General features: G+C 43.0%; 1 protein-coding gene across 1 annotated transcript; it reads left to right on the plus strand.

Moving 5' to 3' along the window:
• The first annotated feature begins 5,898 nt into the window (after positions 1–5,898).
• Positions 5,899–25,355, plus strand: Oat (ornithine aminotransferase). The gene is made up of 10 exons (XM_052196817.1): positions 5,899–5,990; positions 12,163–12,395; positions 15,321–15,545; positions 15,762–15,857; positions 18,384–18,511; positions 20,103–20,225; positions 20,885–21,013; positions 22,037–22,150; positions 23,153–23,297; positions 24,463–25,355. Exons 2-10 carry the CDS (start codon positions 12,197–12,199, stop codon positions 24,621–24,623), a joined length of 1,320 nt encoding a protein of 439 aa, XP_052052777.1. The 5' UTR covers positions 5,899–5,990; positions 12,163–12,196; the 3' UTR covers positions 24,624–25,355.
• Positions 25,356–26,679: the final 1,324 nt, after the last annotated feature.

Consider the following 26,679-nt stretch of genomic DNA (forward strand, 5'->3'; position numbering starts at 1 on the left):
TTACAAGGCAAAAGTTGCCAGTGCAGGGAAGGAGTTTGAGAAGTCTGCTTATTTGGCCCACAATTGGCCATGCTAGGGATAACCACTGTGTAGACAGTTAAGGAATGTTAGGTGGTGGATACAAATATTTCTGGGATGACCATTTCTTAGGGTCCATAGGGGTAGGGAAGGCAAAAATCTAGTGAAACAAGTTACTTTAGTTTTGAAAACCAAATTACTGTACTTACAGGAATTGTCATAATTCAACCAAAATGCAGGAACTTTGCAACGTGGCCTGGACCTGGCTTAAACTCCTTTATCTCAGCAATATGATTTGCTCTGAACTGAAAGTGCTAGTTGGGGGCTAGTTGTCCGGGAATGTATTCTGTAGACCAGGCTAGCCTCCAGCTCAGAGCTCTGCCTGCCTCTGCTTCCTGAGTGCAGCCAGCACATCAGTTTTTTAACATGGAAAGTTATCTGATTTTCTTCAAGTCTACAAGTTGAATCTCTTTATTTCTATTTTATTTATTACTATAGTTACTTGCTTATTTACTTATTTGCTGTTTTTTTATAGGGTCTTCCTATATATGTAGCCCAGGATGTCCTCAAACTTGCAGTCTTCCATCGGTACCCTCCACTAGCTGTATGGAGGGTACCTCCACAGAAGTTTGCCCTCTTGCCTGGCTTCTGGGTCTCTAAATGCTTGCTTTTGAACTAGTTTAAACAGCTCATACTTCTTCTTTGGTGAGCTGAATTGATTTGATTCCCCTCTATCTCTTTTCTGTAAGCTTCTCTTCTCTTGAGTTTTCCAGGCATACAGTGCCCTCTGTCCACAGACACCCAGCCCTAATCCCTTTCAGGGGTTCCCTTCCCAATTTCAGAATTCATGGGGAAAAAATTGTCCCTTGCCTTCTCTCTTGCCTACATTTTATAAATGTGTTCAGGCTAGTCTGGGGTTGATGCTCTGTTGTAGAGTGCTTGCCTACTAGCATGTATAAAGTCCTGGTTTGACCCTCACTGCTACATAAACCAGTTGTGGTTCATGCCTATAGTCCCAGAACTTGGGAGGAAGAGGCAGGAGGATGAGAACTCCAGGTCCATTCTTAGCTGCACAGAGTTAGATGCCAGCCTAGGATGCATGAGACCTGGCTCAAAAAAAAATTTTTTTTTTTTTTTTTAAAATTAGGCTCCTGTGACATTTCTTTAGCACATGACTGTTCTTTAGCAAGGCCAGCACTGGGATGTGGGTAAGAAACTCTTGAGGCACTTTTTCTTCAGTCCAGGTTTCTAGGACTTTGGTCTGAGTGGCTGTTACTCTTCTACACTGGGGAGATCTCTGGGCCCCAGGACCCACCCCTTTATAAATGGCCACCTGCTCTGCCCCTAGTTGCTGCTCAGGGCCATAAAGATGAGCACTGATAGATATGAAAGGACTATTCTTATGAAAAACAGCACAAAACTGTGTGTGGTGGTGCGTACCTGTGACCTCCGCTTTTGGGAGGCAGAGGGAAGACTTGGCTTGGGCTAGGGAAGTGAGATCCTGTGTCTCCCTAAAGAAACAAACAAACCAACAAACCCAAACAAAGCAGTCTATCTCGGAAGATAAGACCTAGGGAGTGAACTGGAGATAAAGTAGGAGCATAAAGGCTTGGAAAGAGCATACAGGAAACTCCAGAGTTAAAAGAAGAGGAGGAGGAGGAGACCACCTCCTCCTACCCCCTTGAGGCTGGGGAGTGGGAGGGGTCTTCCAGGGGGAGGACAGGCGTTGTAGGTAGACTTCTAGGTCCAGCGTTGGGGCATAGAGATGCCTCAGGCAGGCATGTCCTCCCGCAGAGACTGACATTTGAATAGCAAAACTTCTCAGTCTGCACATATATAGTTCAGATTTAGGTTTAGGATACTTTCCCCAGCTGTCTCTTTCAAGCTCCCCCTGCTCCTGCTGGGTCTCTGGTGTAGTGGGTTTGAGGAGTTCATTCTCCTCCAGACATAAACAGCTTCCCCAGCTCAGTGAGTGCTTGCTTGTACATACATATATATGTGCACCAAGCCAGAGACAGGTGTTGGATCTCCTGGAGCTGGAGTTACAAATATTTGGGAGTGGCCTGTTATGGGTGCTGAGGACTGAAATTGGGTCCAACAGCAGGTGCTCTTTAACTCCTGAGCCATCCGTCTCTCCAGCCCTGGGAAGACATCTTTTTAGCACAGATAAAATTTGCTGCAATTTTTATTTTACCTTCTTTTTGTCACTAATATTTCCAGAGATTTCTTCTTGGAACTGGTGTGGGATTTTCAAATGATTAAAAGTTTGAAGCCCAAATCTATGTAGCTTAGACTAATAACAAGTAATAAGCTGGACAGTGGAGTGTTGGGGAAGGAAAGCCTTCATAACCGATATTCCCTCACCTGTTTCTTTTTTGTTATTAAAAAGATATTTATTTTTATTATTTTTAAATTATGTGCATATGTATAGGGTGCCTGTGAGGGCCAGAGGCATCAGCTCCTCTGGGGTTGGAGTTCCGGCAGTTGTGAGCGATCTGAAGAGGGTGCTGGGAACTGACACCAATCAGTCCACACACTTAGTCACTGGGCTGCATCTCAACTTTGCCTTTTTTTTTTTTTTTTTTTTTTTTTTTAACAGAATCTGTCTGTGTAGCACTGACTGCCTCATACTTTCAAGGATTCTTCTACCTCTACTTCCCCAGTCCTGGGATTGCAGGAATGTGCCACCATGCCTGGCAAACACAGTTGGTTTTCTAGTCAATAAATATTGAGAATTGTCTACTTCTGAAACCAAAGTATTCATTACATTTCTATGTGAGAGGAAATGAAAATTGCAAGGTTTCTGTTCATATTCATTGAAGTAGCAGTTCCCAATCTTCTGTTTCCCTTCCTTTTCACATGGATTCACCTGATATGAAACTCCACCCAGAGTCAGACATTAATGGCACTCAAGGGACATTTGTCAAATTAACTTCTGGATTTAACTTGGTCACCTGCTGATAGGATTGTTTCTATTTATTTGGTTGGTTCGGTGTTCAAAATGTCCTGACCAGTTTACCCTAACTCTTTTTCTCCCATTCTCCACTCCACCCCACCCCAGTCCCCTGTCCCATCCACCCCTTTTCTATTTCCTTTTTAGAAAAGAGCAGACCTCCCAGGAATATCCACAGAACACAGCTAAGAAGATACCTTAAGACTAGGCACAGACCTTTTTTCATATCAAGGTTGGGTGAGGCAACCCAGGAAAAGGGTCCCAAGAGAAGACAAAAGAGTCAGAGACAACCATTATTCCCACTGTTGGCAGTCCCACAAGAACACCAAGCTAACATCAATAACATATAGGGCATTTATTATTAATTATTAATGCAGACCTATGCAGGCTCTGTGATTGTCGTTGCAGTCTCTGTGAGCACAGGAGCTCTGTAGGAACTTTATTGCCAGGTTTTACTGTTCCTGTAGAGCCATTCGCTTGAATGCGTTGGTAGAGTTAGACTCAACAATCCCTGCCACATGGGCTCTGACCCTTCTTCGCCTTGTGTTTTTAGATTGTGCAAATGTAATCAGAACAGCTCTGTTTCTTGGTGGGAAAGGGCTACTCCAAAGTGCAGGTTGTTCTTTCTTGGCTACAATTAGTGATGGGAAAAAAAAAGCAACCAAGTAGGAGGAAAACCATAAATTTTTATCATGCTCTTTGTACCCAGTGCCATTCTCTGATAAGTGAGAAGTGATAAAACCCAGACATTCCCAGAGGTTTCTTGCTTATGAAAACCTTTTCATCAAAGAGTAACCTACCTGTGAGTCCAAAACGATTGCCACATGTTTTGATGTTACACTTAGGTCTCTTGATGAGCTCAGCTGCTTCTGCTTGCCAAGGCAAAGCGAGATCACTGGGCCCTGGCTTTACACATTTGTCCTGGCTTGCAAAGAAGGATCACAAAGAAACAGTTCTTTTCTGACCCCAGGGAAAGAAGGGTCAACCCCCCTTGAGGTTGATCATACTGAAATAGGTGGTATGAAACAATAATAATAATAATAATAATAATAATAATAATAATGATGATGATGATGATGATGATGGTGATGATCTGGGAAAATGGCCTTGGCCAAGGACAGGATGAGCCCAGGAGGCTTTCTCAGTGCTCCTGTGGAGCCTGGATTCACAGCTCTGTTTCTGAGCCCACACTACTTCCCTGCCCATACTGAGCAGGTCAGCTAGGACTTTCCCTGTTATGGCTGTTGAATGTCTTCTATTTGTCTCTCTACCCATCTTTTTTTCTTTGTCTGTATGTGTCTGGTGTGTCTGTGTACCAGTGTTCTCCTGACTGTGGGTGCACAGGCCTGGCCTTCCCTATTGATTGCTCCGTATATATTTACTTCAGCCTGGGTCTCTCCCTTGAACCCAGAGCTCTAGGACTCTTCTTGCCCCCACCTCCCTGAGCGCTGGGACTCCAGGTGGGCCTCTGCGCCCACTCAGCATTTCTGTAGGCTCAGGGGATCTGAACTCGGCTTCTTTGTGCTTGCTCAACAATCACTTTACCTAAGGAACCATTTCCTCCGCTCTTTCCCATCCCACTTTCCTTTCCTCCTCTTTCTGATCTTGTTCTGTGTCTAGGGAGGCTAGTCTGTGGGGATTTGTCTTTTCTTTTTTGTTTTTACAAGTTAGGATTTCTTTGTGTAACTCTGGCTGTCCTGGAACTTCCTCTGTAGACCAAGCTAGCCTAGAACTCACAGAGATCAGCCTGTCTCTGCCTCCTGAGTACTGGGATTAAAGGTATGTACCACCACTACCACCACAACCACCACCACCACCACCACCATCACCACCACCACCACCATCACCACCACCACCATCACCACCACCACCACCACCACCACCATCACCACCACCACCATCACCACCACCACCACCACCACCACCACCACCACCACCACCACCACCATCACCACCACCACCACCACCACCACCACCACCACCACCACCACCACTACTTATTTTAACAGACTCCTTAGGCTTCTGACCTCTTAGTGGCTTCAGTCCATGAGGAGTATGGAAGGAGCTCTAGCACTTAGTACCCAGCTCCCCCCAAGGAGTCTCTCCTCAAACTCCTCTTTCTTTGGGGTTTTAGAAACCCCACATCTAGCCCAGGATACTCAGACCGACAGTGTTTCTGCCTGGTGTGCCCTCCATCCTCGTGTTTTCCCACTCACACACGTTCATTCCAAACTGGAGTGTGAAGTCTTTCTGGCTGACCATGAAGCATCAGTGTAGGGTAGTGAATCACTCTGTGGCAGGGAGCTTTTGGCACAGGATTGGTTTAACTCCTCTATTCTCATGTTTTCTGATTTATAACGAATGTTCTAGACAAAATGATACCTAAGCAACCTTCTGATTGTGTTTATCCTGCAATATCCTTTTTGGGTTTTGAGTTTTAACCTTAGTAGTGAAGGGAGTGCAGGAAAATCTGTACTGTGTAGCTGTCATTTCCAACCATTAATAACAATTACTAACATCTGGGCAGCGTTTTACAGCTGCAGAGACGATACTAGAAGCATCAGCAAGCTGTTTGGCCATTTTGGTACTTAAGGGCTCAAGGTCCTGTGGTTTCAAGCATTTAAGATATGATGTTGCTCCCAAGAGGCTCATTCAGGAAAGGCTTTGGAGGGTCCCTAGGCTAGAGAAACGCAGTGAAAGGCCACTATTCCTTCGGGCCTCCGTTTCCCTTCCTGTAAAAGAGAATCGCTCCAAAGCGCTCAAGTGCCACAGGCACAAAAGTAAATTACGCACTTGGGGAAGGCAGCAGGAGCCTGGCGCCCGGAGGCTCAAGGCCGGGTGGGTCTGGCGAGGGTGAGCCTCTTGTGATTGGCATGCGGCCCTCCGCCCTAGCCAATGAGCTGAGAGAACGGGCGGGGGCGGGACAGACACGTCGTCTTAAACGGCCTGACGCGCCCGGCAGCCACGTCGGGCTTCGTGGCTGAAGTACAGGTCCGTGTCGCTTAGCTTACGCTGTCAGGTACGATGCGCGCTCCGGGGCTGGGCCAGAGCGACTCGGGCGCGCTCCGTGTTCCGGAGTCTCAGTCAGGGCAACGCCGGGATCTCCGGGTCTAGGGCGCAGCTCAGGCCCGGAGTGGGGCGGGCTCGTATTAGGACGGGCGGGGCACAGCTTGGGCCCACTGCCCTCTGGGGACTCGGCTAGGGAGCTAGGGCCTTGGAGGTCTCGGTTTTGAAAAGGCGGCGTTGGGGACGCGGGGCACCTCGAGCAGCTTGGCTGCTGGGGATCCGATCCCTGGGGACCGGATCCCTGGGGACAGAGCTGCAAACTCGTCGCGTCACCGGGAGGGGGCGCGGATGCGGACCAAGTCCGAGTTCCTTGGGCAGCTTATACATCTCTTGGCAGATCATGCCCATCCCTCCCCATTCCCCACTTCTCTCCAGTCCTAAACCAAATAAGAGGATTGAGGAAGTGACGTGCACATTATGATGAGATGGTGGCTAGGGATTGGCCCATAGGGCTCTTTGCATGAAGACCCCCTCCTTAGGTTAGGTTAGGTTAGGTTAGTTAGCAAGCTATGCTGAATGAACCTCAGTAAATTCCAGCCTAATTGTGGGGAGCTTTTGCTGCCAGCAAATCTTGCCTCAGGCCTACAGCATGCCTGGGAATACATTTACCTAGTAGATGTGTCAAGATATATTAAGGGAGAAGGAATGATTTTGGAATGAAGTAGCTTTGGCAATTGAATAACATCTGATTTCTCCACCCCAAATTTTCTTCTCAATCAGACTTGTCAGTGTCTGTAGGTAAATTAATTTTATGTAACCTGTAACGGTACTTTAGATTGTGTATGTGTGTGATCATGAATGAACATGCCATCTGAGGCCAGAGGGATCCAATGTTCTTGATAGTTGTGCCATGTAATGTGGTTATTGGGAACCAAACTCTGGTCTTATGCTAGCATAGTAGGTGATCTTAACCGCTGAGCCATCTTTCCAGCCCCTAAAACTTTAATTAGTACATATTTTTAAAGGCATTTTTTTCCTGTCTCGTATATTTATCTTCCATAGTCTACTTTTATTGTAGGTATTTGGATATGTAGTTTATGCCCTTTGCTGAGTTCTTGAGGATAAGCCAAACTCTATCCTTTTAAAAATAGTGAATGGACAGTGATTTGGGGGTGTGCAGAGGGTGCGGTGTAGTTGGTCCAATCCTTTCCCAGTAGTGTTACTTTAGTTGTTTGCCAGTGACGTACTTGAGGTGAATTTCAGCCAGAATATTGGTTACATAAAACAAAGCTTATGTTGACAGAACTTCAAAAAAAAAAAAAAATAAGGGCTGTATTTGTGAATGGTTACCTCAGAAAAGTAAATATTTAACAATAGCCAAACCAAATTTACTTCTCAAGCAGAATATTTTCAATGGCTTTTGGATGACTTTACACTGATGATTCTTTTAGAGTAATTTTAAAAAGGCGTTATTTAATAAGGCAGACTAAACAAATTCTTCCAAATGCAGCCTTTAATGGAGACTGTACTGTGGAAGTATTCCTGTGAGCTGATGGGAAGGGAACGGTGGTGGTCTGAAACTAAACGTGCCCAAACTATTCAGCCTGTCACTAGTTCTTATGTTTAGGCTCTTACAGCTGCTAAATATAGAAAGTAGATAAGTGGTAAATATGAATAATAAATAATATGTTTGACAACACATCTATCTATCTATCTATCTATCTATCCTTCCATCTATCTTTTGTTTCTCTAGACAGGGTTTTTCTGGGTAGCTCTGGCTGTCCCAGACTCACTTTGAGGACCAAACTGGTCTCAATTCTGAACCGTTGATGAAACGATGAGCTTCCACAGGAGGACAGAGAGGCTGCCTCTCAGAGTTGAGTTACTTTGATGCAGAATGGGTAGCCTCATTACCTGGCCTGTCTGGTTGCTACCTTGCCTCCGTCAGGAGTTGTATGTTCAGTAAGGATCTTGTTCACTTGCCAGACGAGAGAATACCGGCAGAAGGTGGGGATCCAGGGGAGGTGATATTTGAGGCATGGCCAACCTCTCCTTTTTGCAAACTTAAGTCCACAGTGGGGATTGCTTGAAAACAAGTTGCAGATTTTTATCGGTGATAAAAATCTGCAACGTTCTGAACGTGTTTTGGAGGGACCTGCATAGTAAATTCAAAGGGAGAAGGTGGAAAAAATTATCTGCATAGTATTTATGCACTGAAGAAAATCGGTAGTTAATGTTAGTCTCTTTTTTTAAAATTTTTTTTCCTTTATTGATATATTTTTTTTATTTACATTTCAAATGATTTCCCCTTTTCTGGGTCCCCACTCCCCGAAAATCCCATAAGCCCTCTTCCCTCCCCCTGTTCCTCCATCTACCCCTTCCTACTTCCCTGTTCTGGAATTCCCCTATACTGTTGCATTGAGTCTTTCCAGAACCAGGGGAATGTTAATCTCTTAAGTAGGTAATTGTCTTGTTTGACTGCTATTTATTTTATTTTAATATTAAGGCAAAGTCTCACTTTATAGCCCTGGCTGAGCTGGAACTATGTAGACCAGGTTGGCCTCAAATTCCTAGAGATCCATCTGCCTCTGCCTCCAGATTAAAGGCAGATACCAGCATGTTTGACCACCTCTAACTTCTTGTGTATTCAAGGATGGTCTTGAACTCCGGATCTTCCTGCCTCTGCTTCTCTAGTTTATTTGCTACTGGAGGTGGACTCTAAGGCTTCGTATATATTAGGCAAGAACTTACCAACTGATCCTTAGTCCCTAACGATTTCATTTTTATTTTTTAATGAAAAATGATACAGTTTGAAGAACCCTGCCAGTGTTTTTTAAAGCTGTAGAACTTGGCTCGTGTTCCTATGAACTTAGAGCAGAAGAGAACGTAATGAAGAGCTCCTTTGTTCTAAACCCCAGGCTCTAACATGGACTCCTCAAGACACTGTGAATAGTTTCAACCTCATCGGAGTTCAGAATGAGTGCCACATTCACAGAGAGCCGCAGACTGGATTTAAATCTGGATTGTGAAGCATTGTGGGTTTTCTACCATACTTCTACCATTTCCCGAACCCCTGTGAAAGAGAAGATTGTTGGTGGCTGTTTTAAAGCCTTCTCTAATTTTGTTCTAATATTTCTCATACAGTACCAAGCTCGGTAACTTGAACACAGAGGTTCTTTAATAGAAATGTGTGTTAGAAATAGAAATTAGATTCTGGTATGTCATGGTCTGTGCAACTTGTGGCCTTTCCCAGTTAAGTTAAATATCCAGAGAACTTGAGAATATTGCTCATATTTTGAATGCTTCTTCTTATGCTACTGATTATCGTCATTCTATATGAAATTGAGAGGACTCAGCAGATAAAATAGATTCTAACTGAGGAGATAACTGTGTAAATTGAGATAAGTCGAGTTCAGATAGTCTTTTAGATTCTTTCCCCTTGCAGTCTTTATTTTGTTTTGAGTCAGCTGAATGTAGCCTTGGACTGGAAACCCGCCTGTCTCAGCACCCCCATCTTGGCCCTCAATTCTGGGATTATAGACCCCCAACCCATGTCTGCAGTCACTTGCTGTCCTATTGCAACCTGTAAAAATGTATGGTTAAAAGCATTTTTTTTCCAATAACCAGTTTTTTTTTTAAGAGTCTTTTGCCTATTGGAAAAAAAATGACAGCTGTAAACTTTGCTGGCAAAGGTATAAGAGTAGTTTTTCTTTTAAAGTTTGAGCCTTTCCTTAAGAACAGGTGACCTGGGGGACTCAAGGCTGCACATCCTGGGAGCACTGACTGCACTTCTTTTTACACCACATTGTTTTCTTAAAGCTTACTTGGATCCTTTCTTTTAATTTAACTTTGCTTGTCTGGTCTCTATCAAGCAACTCAGACCCATGTCCAAGATCATTTTCAGTATTTCTGACTATAAATACAATTTATGATCATTGCAGAAAGTGGAAAATAGTTAAATATAGCTACAGTGACTTTTTTGTTTTCTTTCCTTAACAGTTTTCCCTAATACTCTTTTTCATAGTTAAACATGCAATTTTATATATGTATATAAAATTTTATTTTCTTAATTAGACATGTCCTTGCTATGTTGGTAGACACTTATTTTAAAGATTTGTTTATTTTTTTGTGTGTGTGTGTATGAGAGTTTTGCTTGCGTGTATCTAAGTGCATCTGCTAAGGAACATTCGAGAAAGCACATTTAATGCATATTTGCTCAGCAGAAATTAATACCATTTTAATTTTTCAATAGTCTAAATAGGATCTACTTTGTGGATTGTAAAGAGCCTAGAAAGAAACGGTAAATCAGTATCTTAGACTTAGTGGTGATAGACTCTGGTTCTTTGTAGTGCAGTTAAACATTTTGTTAGCTGCCATTCATTTCCAGGCTAATGACTCTTGCTTTGTTTTTGTTAGTTTAAGAGAAAATACTGCGGAAATAAAAGACCTTTTTCTTAGGGAAGTATATAATTGTGTATCTTATTTTAGGAATCATTTGGACCCCTTCAAGACAGTCTCTAGATCTTGCGATTTAAATTTGTACTCTGGTCGGAACCGTGGGAAGGAAGGATAGTGGCAAGTTTTTGGCAAACAAAGCAGAGTTCTGGGATCTGATTAGTGATTACAAATTCCTGAACCTCACTGGATTTTTAGTGTGGAGTGAGAGCCAAGTTGAAAGAGAAGTTAGCCAAGTCCCACGATTGGCTGACTTGGCAGCACAGTCAGGAGTGCTAAGATCATGCATGGTTTGACTTGTTGGAAAATTCTGTTGAGACATGAATTAGCTATTTGTATTTATAGACACCCTAGCGTGCCTGGCTTTTGGTGACTTCCCCTAGTCCAGCATTTACCTGGAATGCTTTCCTTCTCTGCTTCCAGACACGGTACCTAAACATGCTCTTATTTGTTGCAGGATCTTCCTGTGATCTGAATAGTGAACTGTGCCCACAGAAGGCGGGGGTGGGGTGGGGGCGCTGTTAGGGACTGGCTTTAGGACTGGTGCCCAGACAGTGGCTTGATCCTGAAAAGTGTACACTGGTGTGCTTGGGACTTCGCATGCCCCACTTAGCTGTTCATGCTTCCGTATTCTCTCCGTCCCAATTGTTTGTTTCCCTCTAAACAGTTGATTTTTTGATACTTTTTAAATGTGTTGTGTGGTAGGGGAGGTGGCTGGGTTATAGAAACAGCCATTCTAGCAAAATAGATTCCTTATGAGTCATTTTTTATATATTTGTGTTTGTTACTGTAAGCTCTCAAGACTTTTAACAAAGTGCAAAACAAGTCTTTTTACCTTTGTCTATGCTGAGTTTGACTTATGTTTTATATATCTGTGCTAAGTGACAGCTTTTACTTTGTGTAGGTTGGGTGCTAAACTCTTTCCAGTCTCTAAAAGTTTACTTTTCCCTGTTTCTATATATATATTTTAAATATATTTTTAGTTTTTGTGTACTATATGTTTGCTTGCGTGTATATATGTGCACCATGTTGGTGTCTGGTGCCTGTAGAGGTCAGAAGAAGGTGTTGGATCCCCTGGAGTTACAGACAGTTGTGAGCCATCATGTGGGTGCTGACATCTGAACCCAGGTCTTCTGCAAAAGTAGCAAAGCCTTTTAATCGCTGAGCCATCTCTCTCTCTCTCTTCCCCTCCTATCTTCTTTCTGTTTTGAGACAGAGGCTACTTGTAGTCCAGTCTGGTCTGGAACTTATTATGTAGGCCAGGCTAGCCTAGAACTTGTGTTGATCATCTTTTCTCTGCCTCATAAATGCTGGGATTACTTCATCTAGGTTAAAATGACATTTGTTTTAATTGTTTCATTATCTACATTCCAGGATGATTAAAAATGCAAAATAAGGAGTAGAGGTGGGGCTCCCGAGGGCCTGGAGTGCCGCTGTGGTCCTCGTTGCAGAGGGTCATTTGAACCCAGAGTTAAAGGGCCACTCTGGGCTTTAAAAATGGTTCAGAAGGGTTCTTAGCCCCTGCTTTCCACCCCGACTAATGACCAATCAGCAGGCAGCTGTGGCATCGGCCTTGGCGCCCTGCCTCTGATAGCTTCCCTGAACCCTGCACCATCTGGTAGGATCAGGCTGGATGCTGACCGCAGGGAAGCTTGGCAGTTACTCAGTGAGCAGACACAGCTGACTTTGGAAGGTTCTCACCCTCAACACCTTCTCCTTACTTTGGACAGGGCTCTGCACTCCCACTCCTGAAGGACCCACACAATGCTTTCCAAACTAGCAAGTCTGCAGACCGTTGCTGCTCTTCGGCGAGGAGTCCACACCTCAGTTGCCTCTGCCACGTCTGTTGCAACTAAGAAGACAGTGCAAGGCCCACCATCCTCTGAGTACATTTTTGAACGGGAATCTAAATATGGTGCACACAATTACCACCCTTTACCTGTAGCCCTGGAGAGAGGAAAAGGTATGTTTAGGATCAATCCACCCCCCACATTTGCTTGAAACGTGTTACAGAATTAGTTGTTTTGATTTCTCATGTGCAAGCCACGTTGAATGTCTGTAGCAGACAGGGCTCCTTTGACCTTTTCTAAGCAACTGACACCTGTGCCTGTCAGTCTTCTACCAGAGCCTCACGATGGTGAACGCACAGGAAATAGGAATGCGACATCACTGACAATCTTTTAAAAGTTTTTATTAGTTTTTATTTTGACATGACTCTAATAATAAAAAAGTTCTGATGATATTGAAATGTTTCTTTCCTCCCCCCCAGATAGCTAAGGCTTTTCTTTGTTGTGCTCTCCCCACCCCTCCTGGCCCTACCCATCCTGTTTTCTAGCTCTTCCCTCCTAGATACTCTCTGTGTCTTTTCTAAGAGTCCACAGGAATTTTATCTTTTATATACACAGGTAATTATCAGAACCGGGAAGTTCACAAAAGCACAGCAGGAATCCAACTTTGTGTCCTTAGTTATAAGTGAACCTTAGACCAGACCTCTCGTTCTTGTTGGTCTAGTAGTCTGTTGATCAGTAGGAGGTCTTCTCTTCCCCTCCCCCTTCCCTTCTTCGTCTCCTCTTCCTTCCTCCTCTTTCTCATCCCCCTGTCTTCTTCGTCCTTCTACTCCTTCTCTTGTTCCTCCTTCTCCTTCTCCCACCCCTTCTCTTCCTCCTCCTCCTCTTCCTCCTCCTTCCCTGGGCCAGTTTTTTTTTTTTTTTTTAATTGTAACACCCTTCCCAGCTGAAGTATTTCAGCCCTGTAAGCCAGTGTTTCTTAAAGTTTGGCATTGCCTGAATTGATCTCTGGAGTAGAATTGCTAGGTCATGTGGTAACTATGATTAGCTTGCTAGGGGAACTGCCAACTTTTAAAACAAAACAATAAAACCTCTCTCTCTCTCTGTGTGCATGTGTGTGTGTGTGTGTGTGTGTGTGTGTGTTGTCCATGCCTGAACAGAAACAAAAGAGGAAGTCAGGTGTCTCCTTTATCAGGTTCTGCTTTTTTCCTGTGACAGGGTTTCTCACTAAACATGAAGCACACTGTTTTGGCTGGCTGGCTGGCCAGTGAACTCCTGGGATCTGCCTGTCTCTGCACATAATGCTAGGGTAACAGGAATGCCTGGCCATGCCCAGCTTTTTTAAAATATGGGATATGGGAACTCTAACTCAGGTCCTCACGTGTGCCTACATAATAAGAGCTCTTACTCACGGAGCCATCTCCCCAGCTCAGGATTACTAACTTTTTTCAGATCAGCTGTACTGTTTTTGTTTGATTTTTGGTATTGGTAGAGAGACAGACTTTTATGACATAGTTCTGGCTGCTCTTAACCTTGGATTGATTCAACATGAGCTGCCAAGTGCTAGGATTACAGGTGTTCACCACCAGACCCAGCCACAGTTATACCATTTTACATGTCTCCTAGCAATGTATGTGAGTTCCAGATTGTTTATCTCTGCTACACTGTTTTTTCTTTTAAGAATTATAAGCATACTAGTATGAAATAGTAGCTCCTTGTTTTGATTTGCATGTTTCTAATGGCTGGTGATGGGTTGTACATCTTTACATTTTCATATTAGCATCTGTATGTCTTTGAAGAAAATGCTGGTAAGTTATTTGCCCATTTTTAAAAAACAGAGCTTCCTTAATCCAAGCTAGCTTTGAACTCCTGATCCTCCTACCTCTGTCTCCTCAGTGGTGGGATTATAAGTGTGTGCCACCATGTCTAGTGGATTTTATTGTTGTTTATTATTGTGTTGTTTACCATTGAGTCCTTAACAGGTATATGGTTTGCAAATACCCCTGTTATATGTTCAGTTGTAGTCCATACTATACAACTGTTTTGTCTGTTTTGTGTCATTTCTTTGTAAATTTGAAGTTTTGGTTCCTGACTAAAATTGCTAAAGAGGCTACAACCTTCCTTTCCTTTCTTCCTTTCCTTTTCCGTTCCCTTCCCTTCCCCTCCCCTCCCCTCCCTTCTTTCTAAATAAACTTTAGTATAGAAAACTTGCAAATAAAAATAACATCACACACTGAAATAACCAGAACCAAAGCTTATTTATCTCAGCAAACTTTTTACTGTTAGACTAGCTGCTTGGGATGGAAGCTGTGGAGTGTCATGCTGGATTTCACACTTTCACTATTGAGTATATTTCTTTTTTTTAAATTTATTTTTATTTTTTAAAGATTTATTTATTTATTATATGTAAGTATGCTGTTGCTGTCTTCAGACACTCCAGAAGAGGGCATCATTTCTTGTTTCAGATGGTTATGAGCCACCATGTGGTTGCTGGGATTTGAACTCAGGACCTTCAGAAGAGCAGTCAGTACTCTTAACTGCTGAGCCATCTCTCCAGCCCTCTTGAATATTTTCTATGTGCTTATTTACCACCAACCCTCTGTCCCCAAATTTATGACACAATTACAGTCTTTTCTTTTCTTTCTTTCTTTCTTTTCTTTCTTTCTTTCTTTCTTTCTTTCTTTCTTTCTTTCTTTCTTTCTTTCTTCTTCTTCTTTTTTTTTTTTTTTTTTTTTTTTGAGACAGGGTTTCTCTGTGTAGCCCTGGCTGTCCTGGAACTCACTCTGTAGACCAGGCTGGCCTTGAACTCAGAAATCCACCTGCCTCTGCCTCCCAGAGTGCTGGGATTACAGGCGTGTGCCACCACCACCCGGCTAGTCTTTTTATACTGTTCTGTTAAATGTATGTTTAAGAGTTAGCCAGATAAAATATAGCTTTAATATTTCTTTCTAAATCAAAGTCACCAGGCTTGCACTACATTGTTTTAGGCACAGGAATAAGTAGAGTATCATATATTGGTGTTAGAGGGCTTAAGAAGTCAGTCTTCATTTTGGAGTCTTGTGGCACATGGAGACTCATTCTTTTCTTTCTCTCTGTTGTAGGCATTTATATGTGGGATGTGGAAGGCAGGCAGTACTTTGACTTCCTGAGTGCTTATGGTGCTGTCAGCCAAGGACACTGCCACCCAAAGATCATAGATGCCATGAAGAGTCAGGTGGACAAGCTGACGTTAACATCTCGGGCTTTCTATAACAATGTCCTTGGTGAATACGAGGAGTACATTACCAAGCTTTTCAACTACAACAAAGTTCTTCCTATGAATACAGGTAAGGCAGTCCCAGTTTTGTTACGGTCCCAACAATCAGTCATTTGTTTCTTTATTTGTATTATTGAGCATCTCCCCATTTCACCTAGGCTGGCCCTGAATCTACACTCCTCCCACCTTAGTGTCTCAAGTAACTGGGATTAAGTGGTGTATCACATGCTAAAGCTTATTGTTTTGGTAATTTACATTGGTCAAATCTGAGTTTTCCTTACAATAGGAGTGGAGGCTGGAGAGACTGCGTGTAAGCTCGCTCGTCGTTGGGGCTACACTGTGAAAGGCATCCAGAAGTACAAAGCAAAGATTGTTTTTGCTGGTATGTGAATTTGACTGTTGCAGTGTTAATGGTATTATTTACATGCGACATTATTTAGAGAGTGTTTTATAAAGCCTAATGAGGGAATTCCTTTTAGATTTCTCAAGTTCATGAAGGTATTTCTTGATGAATGAGAGTTTTTATGAATCCAAGGTTTGATGGATGCCAGTGTAGTGCACTCCTTAGCCACATCCCTAGCTTGAGATTTTTCTTTCTTGATTCCTTAATCTTCCTTTTTCTCTTTTTTTCTTTTTTCTTTTTTTTTTTCTTTTTTCTTTTTTCTTTTTGGTTTTTCAAGACAGGGTTTCTCTGTATAGCCCTGTCTATCCTGGAACTCACTCTGTAGAGCAGGCTGGCCTCAAACTCAGAAATCCTGGAGCCTCTGCCTCCCAAGTGCTGGGATTAAAGGCATACATTACCATAATCCTCCCTTCTTAAAGTAAGTGGGTATTTGATTTAATTTCATATTTTACCAGATTTTCTTCATACCTGTTTTCTTATTACATTTTTGTTTGTTTGTTTTACTTATTTATTTTTTGGTGATAAGTTTTGAAGGCTTTGTGTTTCCTATATAAGCATTCTATCATTGAACATTCGTGGCCAACATTTTTTGTTGTTTTTTGAGACAGGATTTTATTGTGTAGGCTTAGCTTTCCAGGAATTCACTATGCAGACCGGACTGGCCTTAACAAACTCACAGAGATCTGTCTGCTACCTCCTCAAGTGCTAGGATTAAAGGTCTGTGCCACCATGCTTGGCTTGTGGCCAGGATTTTAGCCCTGATATTGACTGTGCCCTTGCGCTGTGTTCTTAGAAGCCATTAGGAACAGGAAGCCTGAAGCTGCCCTTGTTATGCTTCTGAGAATGGTTGAGAAGGAATACTTTTGTTCTTGTTAAGGAGATGTATAGTTTACTGGGATGACGTAATCTGACTTTGATAATTTTTGTGGGGTATTCAAATGGTAGGGTCTTACTTTAAAGTTTTGATTTTAGTTAAAAATAGTATGTATTGGTTTTGTGGTCAGAATCCATTCTTGTTTTGTTCTGTATGAATATATACAGTTAAATTATAAATCCTATAGCATAGTAAAGTTATGGTTAGAAGCAATTGATATTTGAGGTGACAGATTATGATCTGAAGAAATGTTGATATGATTCTATAACTTATCATTTTGTTTTTAAAACTCAAGCACACAGGGAAGACAAGCTGTAAATCCTGCAGCTGCCCAGAGGAGGGACATAGAGGAGGAACACAGGAAACCTTGCTGTTTGTGTTGTGTGGCTGCCAGGTCAGCCACGTGGCCAGTGGGACTTGTGGAGCAGATAGGAGGGCTGTACCAAAGTGTGAAAAAGCCCGGCATATCAGAGGAAGTATAGTTAGGCTCTTGTCAGCATCCAAGAGGCAGAAAAGGAGAATCAGGAAAGGTTCCACTTTTCCAAAACATTTAGAAAAGGGTGTGACTTAACCCAGCAGCAAAGCTTGGCTTCATTAGGAGTCACTGTATATTACTACCTGTGAGTTGCTGTTTTAAAATCTTGCATTCTATTTGTGGGTGTCCTGGCTGTCTATTATAAACAAAACATGATTTCTATTATAGATTGTCCAGTCTCTTCCATACTAGTGTTTCAGGCTAACTAAGGGTGTAAAGATATTTTTGCATCCTATTAACAGAGGCTGGAATGATGGTGAAAGACTTACTTGCAGGGTAAGCTACCGCATGGGATCCCTGAGACTAGGGAGAGCAGAATGGCTTGGCTCCTGGTCTCATCAGTGCTTGTTATCTAAAGGAATATGCTCTTGTACGTAGATGAGAAAAGGATGGGTTGACTCATGAGTCTAACTTGGGTGACAGGCTTTTGCAAGAGTTGAGTTGCTGCTGACATAGCTGGTGTCGACACTCTTAGTGTGATAAGTTCCCATTCTCTCTACTATAGTGTTCATGGCTGAGTTTAACCCCATCTCCCATGATGTAGTTGTTTGCTTTGCTGGTGGTTGTTAGGATGTTTGCTTTCTATTAGAGTTGAAACTCTGAGGATAGGCAGCTCCCAGGCTAAATTACCTGTCTCTCTCTTGTCCTGGAATACTCCTTGACCTTCTGTGGCTCCTGGCCACATTTATTAATAGAAAAAAAATGTGATCCTGAGGAAAGACAGCTGTCTATTTCATTTAGTGTTGTAGAGGATTATAATGTCAAGGAAGGCAATGTGGAAAGTATTTGGATTGTCTGAGCATCTTTTTTGTAAGTGACTTTGGAAACGCATTCTGTTGAGTAGCTTGCAGTATTGGGCTATCAGAAGGGAACTGCTAATCTCTGTTCTGGATACTTTTTCCTCACTTTCCTGTTGTAAACGTACCTTCTCTGTCTAGGAACCTTGCTTTGAGTGCTTCAGTTGTTGGGCTTCAATTGGAATGGGTGTGAGAAAAGTATTGTAGATATTTCTCCTTTTAGTTAGGCTTCCCAAAGCATTTGTAGGGTAGTACTTGTGGGTTTCTTTGGAAAAATCATTGTTTGTCTTTCCTTTTAGTTGGAAACTTCTGGGGTCGCACGCTGTCTGCAATCTCCAGTTCCACAGATCCGACCAGTTACGATGGCTTTGGACCCTTCATGCCAGGCTTTGAAACCATTCCATATAACGATCTGCCTGCACTGGAGGTACATCAGGGCACTTGGCTCATAACAACTGGAAAATATTTTGACTTAATTATTACTTGTTAAATATGTGAATTAAAAATACATTAATGAGGGGGTTGGAGAGATATCTCGGTGGGTAAGATCACATACTGCTATCGCAAAGGACTCTGTTCAGTTCCTTGCACCTATGTGGTAGCTTACAACCTTCTGTAATGTCAGTTTCGTGGCTCTAACACTGGCCACTTGGGCCACAGGCATGCTTGTGGCACAGATACATGCTTACATAGTAGACAAACTCTCAGGCACAGTAAAAACAAAACAAAAAAAAAGCCAAACCAAACCGAACCAATCAACCAACTAACCAAAACAAAAATACAGGGGCAGTTGCTCAGTGGTAAAGCAGCATGGGAGAGGTCCTGGGCTTGACCCTAACATTTCAAAACAAACAAAGTTATACAAGTCTGTGAAAATTGCTAAGTGAGGCTGAAGTCAGTTGTATACTCAGTACTGGGCAGTTAGTTTATAGCGCAGGAAATCTAATTTTGTCATCTGGTACTCACCAGTTCAAATTATAACTACTGGAGTATTACCCATTAATTAGTAGATAATCTCTCTCTCTCTCTTTCTCCCCTCCCCCTTCTCTCTTCCTCTCTCTTCCCCTCTCTCTTTCCTCCCACTCTGTCTTTTATCTGTCTTTTGAGCTAGTCTATTTTTTTCCTCTATCTTTTCTTTCTTGTCCTTCCTTCCTGCTTTCCTGCCTTTTCTTTTTTTCTTCTCATTTTGAACCCTTGACTGGCCTGGAACACAGCATATATAGCTGGCCTTGGACTCAGATCTGCCTGGCTCTGCTGCCCAAATGTTGAGATTAAAGGCATGTACTATCATTCCTGGCCTAAATAAAAAGCTTTTAAGACTTATAAATTGTGGTACTTTATTTGTGGTGCTTGGGAAAGAACCCAAGACCTTGTTTCTAGGCAATTGTTCTACCACTGAGATATATCCCATCTCCAAGCTGAGTACTTTTGTACAAACAAAAAAGTTATAAGATAGCTTTGACAGGCCACTTAGTCATTTGTTTGTTTTAATGTTGGCCTGCATGCAGATGTGCCATGTGCAGGTGGTGGTGACAGAGGCCAGCAGGGGCCTTGGGTCCTCAGGAACTGCACTTAATGGCACTCATGAGCACTCATGTGGGTGCTGAGAAAGGGACTTGGGACCTCTGTAAGAGCATCCAGTGCCCTTAGCAGCTTGGATTTTACTTATAATAATTGTATATGCCTGTAAACCCAGCATGCTGGAGTCCTGGAATTACAGCTGTGGACCCCTATGGCTGGCTACCTCATCATCCCCCCTTCCCGGTTTGTTTTGGTTTTTTTTTTTTTTTTTTTTTTTTTTTAGATTTATTTGTTTACTTTGAGTGTTTTGCCTGCATGTATATGTGCACCACGTGGGTTCTGGGAGTCGAACCCAGATCCTCCGTCAAAGGAGCAAATATTCCAGACTGCTGAGCTACCCATCCCTTATAATTCTTTCATAACAGAAAGTATTTGATTTCAGTTGCTAAACAAAGTAGAACAGAAGCTATTAAAACTCCCTTCTGTTTCTTTCGTAGCGTGCTCTTCAGGATCCAAATGTTGCTGCTTTCATGGTGGAGCCCATCCAGGGTGAAGCAGGGGTTATTGTTCCAGACCCAGGATACCTGACGGGAGTTCGGGAACTCTGCACCAGGCACCAGGTTGTCCCACTCACTTTGTAGTGAGGCCAAACTCGCCTGCACTTGTTTGGACTCTGCTGACAGGCTAAATGATGAATTCCAAGACTTGAGGAACTCTCGAATGCTTCCACCCTCTGTGGAAGCTAACTTCTCAGTGTCTGGAACACTGGAGAGATGCTGGGCTGTGGGCTCCTGAGGCTCTTACTGATTCCCTCTTCTCCTCCAGGAGGCTTTCGCTCTTTTGATCTCTCTCAAGCCCTGTCTGGTGTCCTTTTGCTCCAGACTTTATAACTCTTCTCCTCTTTCTTCCACCAAAGCTAACAGTATATTTTGCTCACTATTGAGAATTCCAGAAAATATTTGATAATTGTATAAGCATTAATTATGTGAATGTGTTCTTAGAGTGTAATTAAAGTCATTAAAGCTCTGCAAACTCTTCATGTTTGCATACATCCCATTCTGCCATGCAGAACAGTGCCCCGTGGGCCTCTGGGAGGTATTGGCCTGATACAGGAAACAGAGTTTCATAGGATACCATTGAATTGTGCGAGTACTGAAAACATCTTCCTAGATCTCAGGATGTGTCAGAATGACTGAGTAGGAAGACTGAAATAATGATGGTCTTTGTTTCATCGATACGTGAGAATGACAATTGTGCTGCTACCTGTTGTCTCTCCCAGGTCCTGTTTATTGCTGATGAAATACAGACAGGGTTGGCCAGAACTGGTAGATGGCTAGCTGTGGATCATGAGAATGTCAGACCTGACATAGTTCTTCTTGGGAAGGCCCTTTCTGGTGGCTTATATCCTGTAAGTTCAATACCCCCTTATCTGTTTCTGTTTCCTCCTCTGTTGACTATGACTGGGATGCCTTTTTAGGTGGTTTGATTTGACCATGTGTGATACAGGCCACCTGGACCATTTTAGAGATCCTTTGGGTGGTCCACTGGGTTAGTGTTGACCAAGTGGAGTGTGTGCCTTGGAATGCACTGTGGCATTTGATTTAGACAGAAGCATTGCCCCTCAGAAGTTTCTACTCCCACTTTTTAGAAGCTAGCATCACTAGTTGTTCAGAACCTTGTACGAGGGACATAAAGGTGAGGGCATTTTGTTCTTTTTTGGGGGGTTGCATCCAGAACCAGTAATTGATGTGGGATAAAAGAAAGGGCTTTGAAGAACAGATGTTCCTGCTGAGTAGATTGAATTGTCTTCATGCAGGCAATGACCAAGTTTCTTTTCTTTTCTTTTTTTCTTTTTTTTCTCTTTTTGTTTTTTTGGTTTTTTTGGCTACACCAAGACAGGGTTTCTCAGTGTAGCCCTGGCTCCAAGTTTGTTTTCTAAGCAGAGTATTTTGGAGACGACTATAATCTTGTAAAACAGCGTTGTTAGGGTTGCAGAGATGGCTCAGTGATGAAGAGCACTGGCTGCTCTTCCAGAGGACCTGGGTTCAGTTCCCAGCTCCCACATAGCAGCTCACAACCATCTGGACCTCCAGTTCCAGGAGATCCAACACCTTTTTCTGGCTTGCATAGGCACTGCAAAACAAGTGGTGCATAGACATGCATGTGCACAGAACACCTTGCACACACAAAATAATAATAAAAACGTTTTTCTTTCTTTTAGTTCTGAGTGTGCACACTGTATTGTTTTGTGCCACTGAAGTGTGTTTACTGCATTTGTAATGCTTTGTCTTGGGTTATGATCAAGAGTCAGGAGACAGATGTAGACTTCGGACTGAAGCCTTACAGAGATTTAATATCAGCGTAATAGGAATACCTGTGTCCCTGGCGTGCTGAGAATATGAGGAGCAACACAATGGCTTCTGTCTTTCAGGTGTCTGCAGTGCTGTGTGATGATGAGATAATGCTGACCATTAAACCAGGAGAGCATGGCTCCACATACGGTGGCAACCCGCTAGGCTGCCGGATTGCCATTGCGGCCCTTGAGGTGACAACGGGCGTGACTGGGTGATAGCTACTTTAAGTAGTGCTGACGTTATTTGTAATTTTAAGACCTGGCATAATAAGTTTAATACGTTTGCCAGGTGCTAGAGAACATGAAGTACAGAGAGGAGGTTTTAGGAGCGAGGCATTCTCAAATAGTAAGGTAACTTTTTGCCCTGAGTCATAGACTGGACTCCTGGGCTTCTTGAGTTTGTGTCTGTCACTTGGTGCTGACCACCTACTATGCCCCTTTAGTTTAATGACAAGATTTGTTTTATTTTTTTTCCTTGTTTTTCTGTTTGTTATACGTGAGTCAAGGTTTCATTATAGTTCGTACTGGCCTAGAATTTACCATGTAGCCCAGGCTAGACAGCTGGAAATCCTCCTGCCTTAGCTGCCCAAGTGCTAGGATTGCAGGTGGCCACAAACTCATCTTCCCTTTTGTTTTTTCAGATGGCAGATTTGAGGGCTGGTGGTCTTAGTTCAGTGAAAGATAAGGCTCCTTAGTACCACATAGATAGAGATGAAATCAGGAAGGGTGGTACATAGCTGTAATCCCAGTGCTAGGGAATCTGAGAGGCAGGATATCACAAGTTTGAAATCCGCCCAGGAAGTAGACATAAGGTGTAATAATATGTTAGGGGCAAAAAGGGCAATTCTATTACAGCTTAAAGCTAAGTTATGCTCTGTCCATTGAGATAGTCAGATGATAAGTGTATTTTAAGTTTCATTAAGTGAATTTTAATCTTTATTTTGCCACAAAGACTGAGTGACAATGGATTTGTGACTAAAGCAAGGTTCTCAGGTTGTATCTGTTTAGCTAGAACTTAATACAGGCCCTGAAAATGGAAAGCACATGCAGGTGCTATCACTCGGGTCTCTGTCACATCACTCAGGTCTCTGTCTCAACACTGGGGTCTCTGTCTCATCACACGGGCATTTTGCTTGCAGCCTTACATGGGTTGCTCCAGGATACTCATTGGTATCATTTTTTTTTTAAAAACAGGTTTTAGAAGAGGAGAATCTAGCTGAAAATGCAGACAAGATGGGCACTATCTTGAGAAAGGAGCTCATGAAGCTGCCCTCTGATGTTGTGACTGCAGTGAGAGGGAAAGGGTTGCTAAATGCCATCGTCATCAGAGAAACCAAAGGTACCGTTCACAGCATACTGTGTGGAGAGCCTCTCCTAGACTAGTGGTTAGGGCAGTCCCCTTACAGTTGATTAGATAGTTGGCCAAGCCTGGTGAAGTATTAATGTTATCTTAAATGTAGATCTTAACAACCGGAAGGCTTGTTTAACTCATTTGACCAAGTGTTTATTCTTTGCAGACAGTTTTATTTTCTGCCTCTGTTAGTTAGGCAGCTCTTTGCAGTTTCTGGCTATCTTCTGTTAATCTTTCCCCTCACTTGAAGATTTTGCACGCCCTGCAGAGGTCATAAAAGCGGCTGTAGGAATAAAAGGAATGACTTTGATGTTGATAATAAGGAATGGAGGTTTGAGGCTCCATTGTGTGGCTGACGTCACTTATCGCCCTCGGGGCACCCTGCTGGTCTTCTTGGGTTAGCCCTTCCTTTTAAAGCTGGGATCCCTATAAAGGAACTTTGAGAAAGGAACCACAAGTTCCTGATTGACAGGTTGGACTTGGGTAGTACTCAGTGGTGGAGAATCACTGCTGGGTGATGATGCTTTAGTTGTGCACGATCAGGAGGCGTGTTCATCTCAGCAGTGTGCAGGGCTGCTAGGGTCATTTCTGCAGTTGCAGGGTTCATTTTGTGTCTCCTACCTAAGTTCTTTCACATTAGTTCCCCACGGTTGCATGCTAGGCATCCTTAATCTGAGAACTGGAAGCATTCCCAAATCTGAAAGGTTTTGACTTACACCCTCACACCAGAGGAAAATCCTTTACTTGACTCCAGGGCATAGGCCATAACCAAAATGTAGGTGCTCTAAGAATCTTGTGTGAAATTGCCTTTAGGCTGTGCCAGTGTGAAATGAGTTTCATGTTTACATAGGCTCCTTTTCTGAAATACATCCTCTCCTTCTGTATATGCCAACATTCCTGAGTCTGGAAGGAGCCTTTCTGGCCCCAAGCACTTCAGACAAGGGTGTTCTGCCTGTAACAGTCTGAACATGTTATTCAAACCTAGTTATGTGCTTCCAAGAAGTCAGCAAGGCACCTCTTGAGTAAAGCAGCGACTTAGAACTTCTTTTCCTGACCCTGGGGATGCTCTCTGGTGAGGTTGCACTGGCTGTGCCTATGACAGGGTGTCCATACATCAGTCTCTGGGTATACATTGTGACCGTTTTTCTTGTAGATTGTGATGCTTGGAAGGTGTGCCTGAGACTTCGAGATAACGGGCTTCTGGCCAAGCCAACCCATGGCGATATCATCAGGCTTGCCCCTCCACTTGTGATCAAGGAGGATGAGATCCGGGAGTCGGTGGAGATCATCAACAAGACCATCTTGTCTTTCTGAGGGTAGGGACCCTGGAGCCATCTGCAGATAGGGCTCTTGTGAAACTGCGTGCCATGGGCAGATTCGGCTAGTCTGTCTCCTAAAAGACAATTTTTGAATATATATTATATATTTCAGTTGATGCATAGTAGTGAAACCTAGGAACCTGCAGGTGGCTGTGTGACAGAAGAGTGAGAGCGGGAGGCGTCTCTTTGTTGAGGTTTGATGGTGTGGGAAATCCTAAGGAGAACAGGTCCATCTGCATACAGCCTGCAAATCGAGTCCTGCAGTCATTTATGTGCGTTTTTACAGTTTCCTTGCTGATGTGAATGTTTTGTATTTGAAAGTTATTTCTGAGATACTACATAAGAAACCAGCTTAACCTTGTGCAGTTGAATCATTATAATCAATGGATGTTACGATGATTGAAGGTTAAGCATATGTAAAATACTAGTTTAAAGTAAACTTTGCATTGGCCAACACCAGAATGTATTATATAGATTCTGAGAATTCATTACTAAATTATACTTTAAGTGCTTGATTGCAATGTGTGAAACATTTATTTTCAGTATTTCTTTGAATAAAGCTTAATTTTTCTTTTTACCCCAACAGAGTATTTTGTATTTCCATTTTGGTAATAATCAGTGTATTATTTCAGCCTTATGACTGGAGTTTCATCTCCTCTTGAGATCACTGGGCGTGTCTCAGACTTTTTATTCTAAATAAAGCTATGACCAGTTAATATCCTTACAATGATGTGAGTCTTTTTACTTATTTATTTATATTTAAATTTTGTTTCATTTTTCTCTAGTGTTTTTTGGGTAATAACTTCCTATAAGGTGCTTGTATTTCAGAGGGGATGAACTTTCTGACCTGGACCAGTTCACCCCTCCTTAGGCCACCTGGGAGTCCCCTGTTCCTGAGGAGGTCACCATATTGATGCTGAACTTATTGTGGTCACCTGATCAACATAGAGCACTGCAGCTCAGAACTTCTGGACTCAAGCAATCCAGGCAAATGAGGCCTGGGTCTGATGAGGCCTGGGATTGCTGAAAAGGAAGCAGGCCATAGAAAACCTGCCAGGCTGAGTCCTGGAGTAGTCAGTCATTCAGCATACTTAAATTACTGTTGCCACCCACATGCCTGGGGCAGCTGGTTCTGTAGTGGTGTGTAAGCTGCTAGCGGAGCCCCAGGGAAGGAAGTTGTTTAGTGGTTTGGCCCATCAAAACTCTTGCATCTTAGGGCCTAATGTTTCTAATGAGGAGAATGAGTGGGACCCACCTTTTGGGAGAGTGATAAAAGCTGGATGACATGCGTCATTGTGGAAGAGGTCATGTGCACTATTATAGTCCAAGCAAAGTCACAGCCACGCTCACAAAACATACAGACAGGACATCAGGTAGGGTGCTTGGGATTGCTTACAGAGTTTAGATATGACATTCCCAGCCTTAGTGGAGACCAGAGGGCTGTCAGACATAGCAATCTGTTTCATAAGTGGCATCTGGTTGTCAAGGGGATGTAGGTAGATGCAGACATTGGAGCAAGAGGGCTGCTACAGAGACCAAAGGCAGCTTCAGCTCTTTGTCTGTAACATCCAGATCTCTCATCACAGCAGCCAAGGCTAGTCAGTGGCTCTTCACAGATGTGGCCTCAGAGCTGCACTTCCCACAGTCTGGAGAGAGCTATAGTTGGTGAGCCAACTAGATTCCCCTCTCCTGTGACTGCAGGAAATGATAGGAAACCCAGATAATGGAATGGTGGCTCAGATAAGGGAAAGACATGGGGGAAGGTTAGGGCTGCTTGCACTGTGAGGGGGAGGGGCAGTTCAGGCCTTACAACCGGGGCAGCAGATCAGTCCTGGGCTTGTGATCTGTGTTGAAAGAATTTGGAGGAGACACAAAAGCTTAGTGTCGAAGAAGTTTAGTATAGAGTAAAGAAGTTTTAAGAGTGAGAGGGCAAGGTTGAGAAAAATCCATTGTAATGACCTATATTTTTTAAAATTTATTGACTAAAACAGTCTCATGTAGCCCAGGTTGGCCTCAGACTTACTGTATACACCAGAATGATCTTGGGCATC

This window comes from Apodemus sylvaticus, chromosome 1, assembly GCF_947179515.1.
Source record: "Apodemus sylvaticus chromosome 1, mApoSyl1.1, whole genome shotgun sequence".
NCBI lineage: Eukaryota > Metazoa > Chordata > Mammalia > Rodentia > Muridae > Apodemus > Apodemus sylvaticus.

Excerpts from the sequence above, each read along its gene's own strand:
- Oat (XM_052196817.1), top strand. The coding sequence starts at position 12,197 with ATGCTTTCCAAACTAGCAAGTCTGCAGACCGTTGCTGCTCTTCGGCGA. Across the intron at positions 15,546-15,761 it reads AGTTCTTCCTATGAATACAG|GAGTGGAGGCTGGAGAGACT; the intron begins GTAAGGCAGTCC and ends TCCTTACAATAG. Across the intron at positions 20,226-20,884 it reads AACTCTGCACCAGGCACCAG|GTCCTGTTTATTGCTGATGA; the intron begins GTTGTCCCACTC and ends TGTCTCTCCCAG.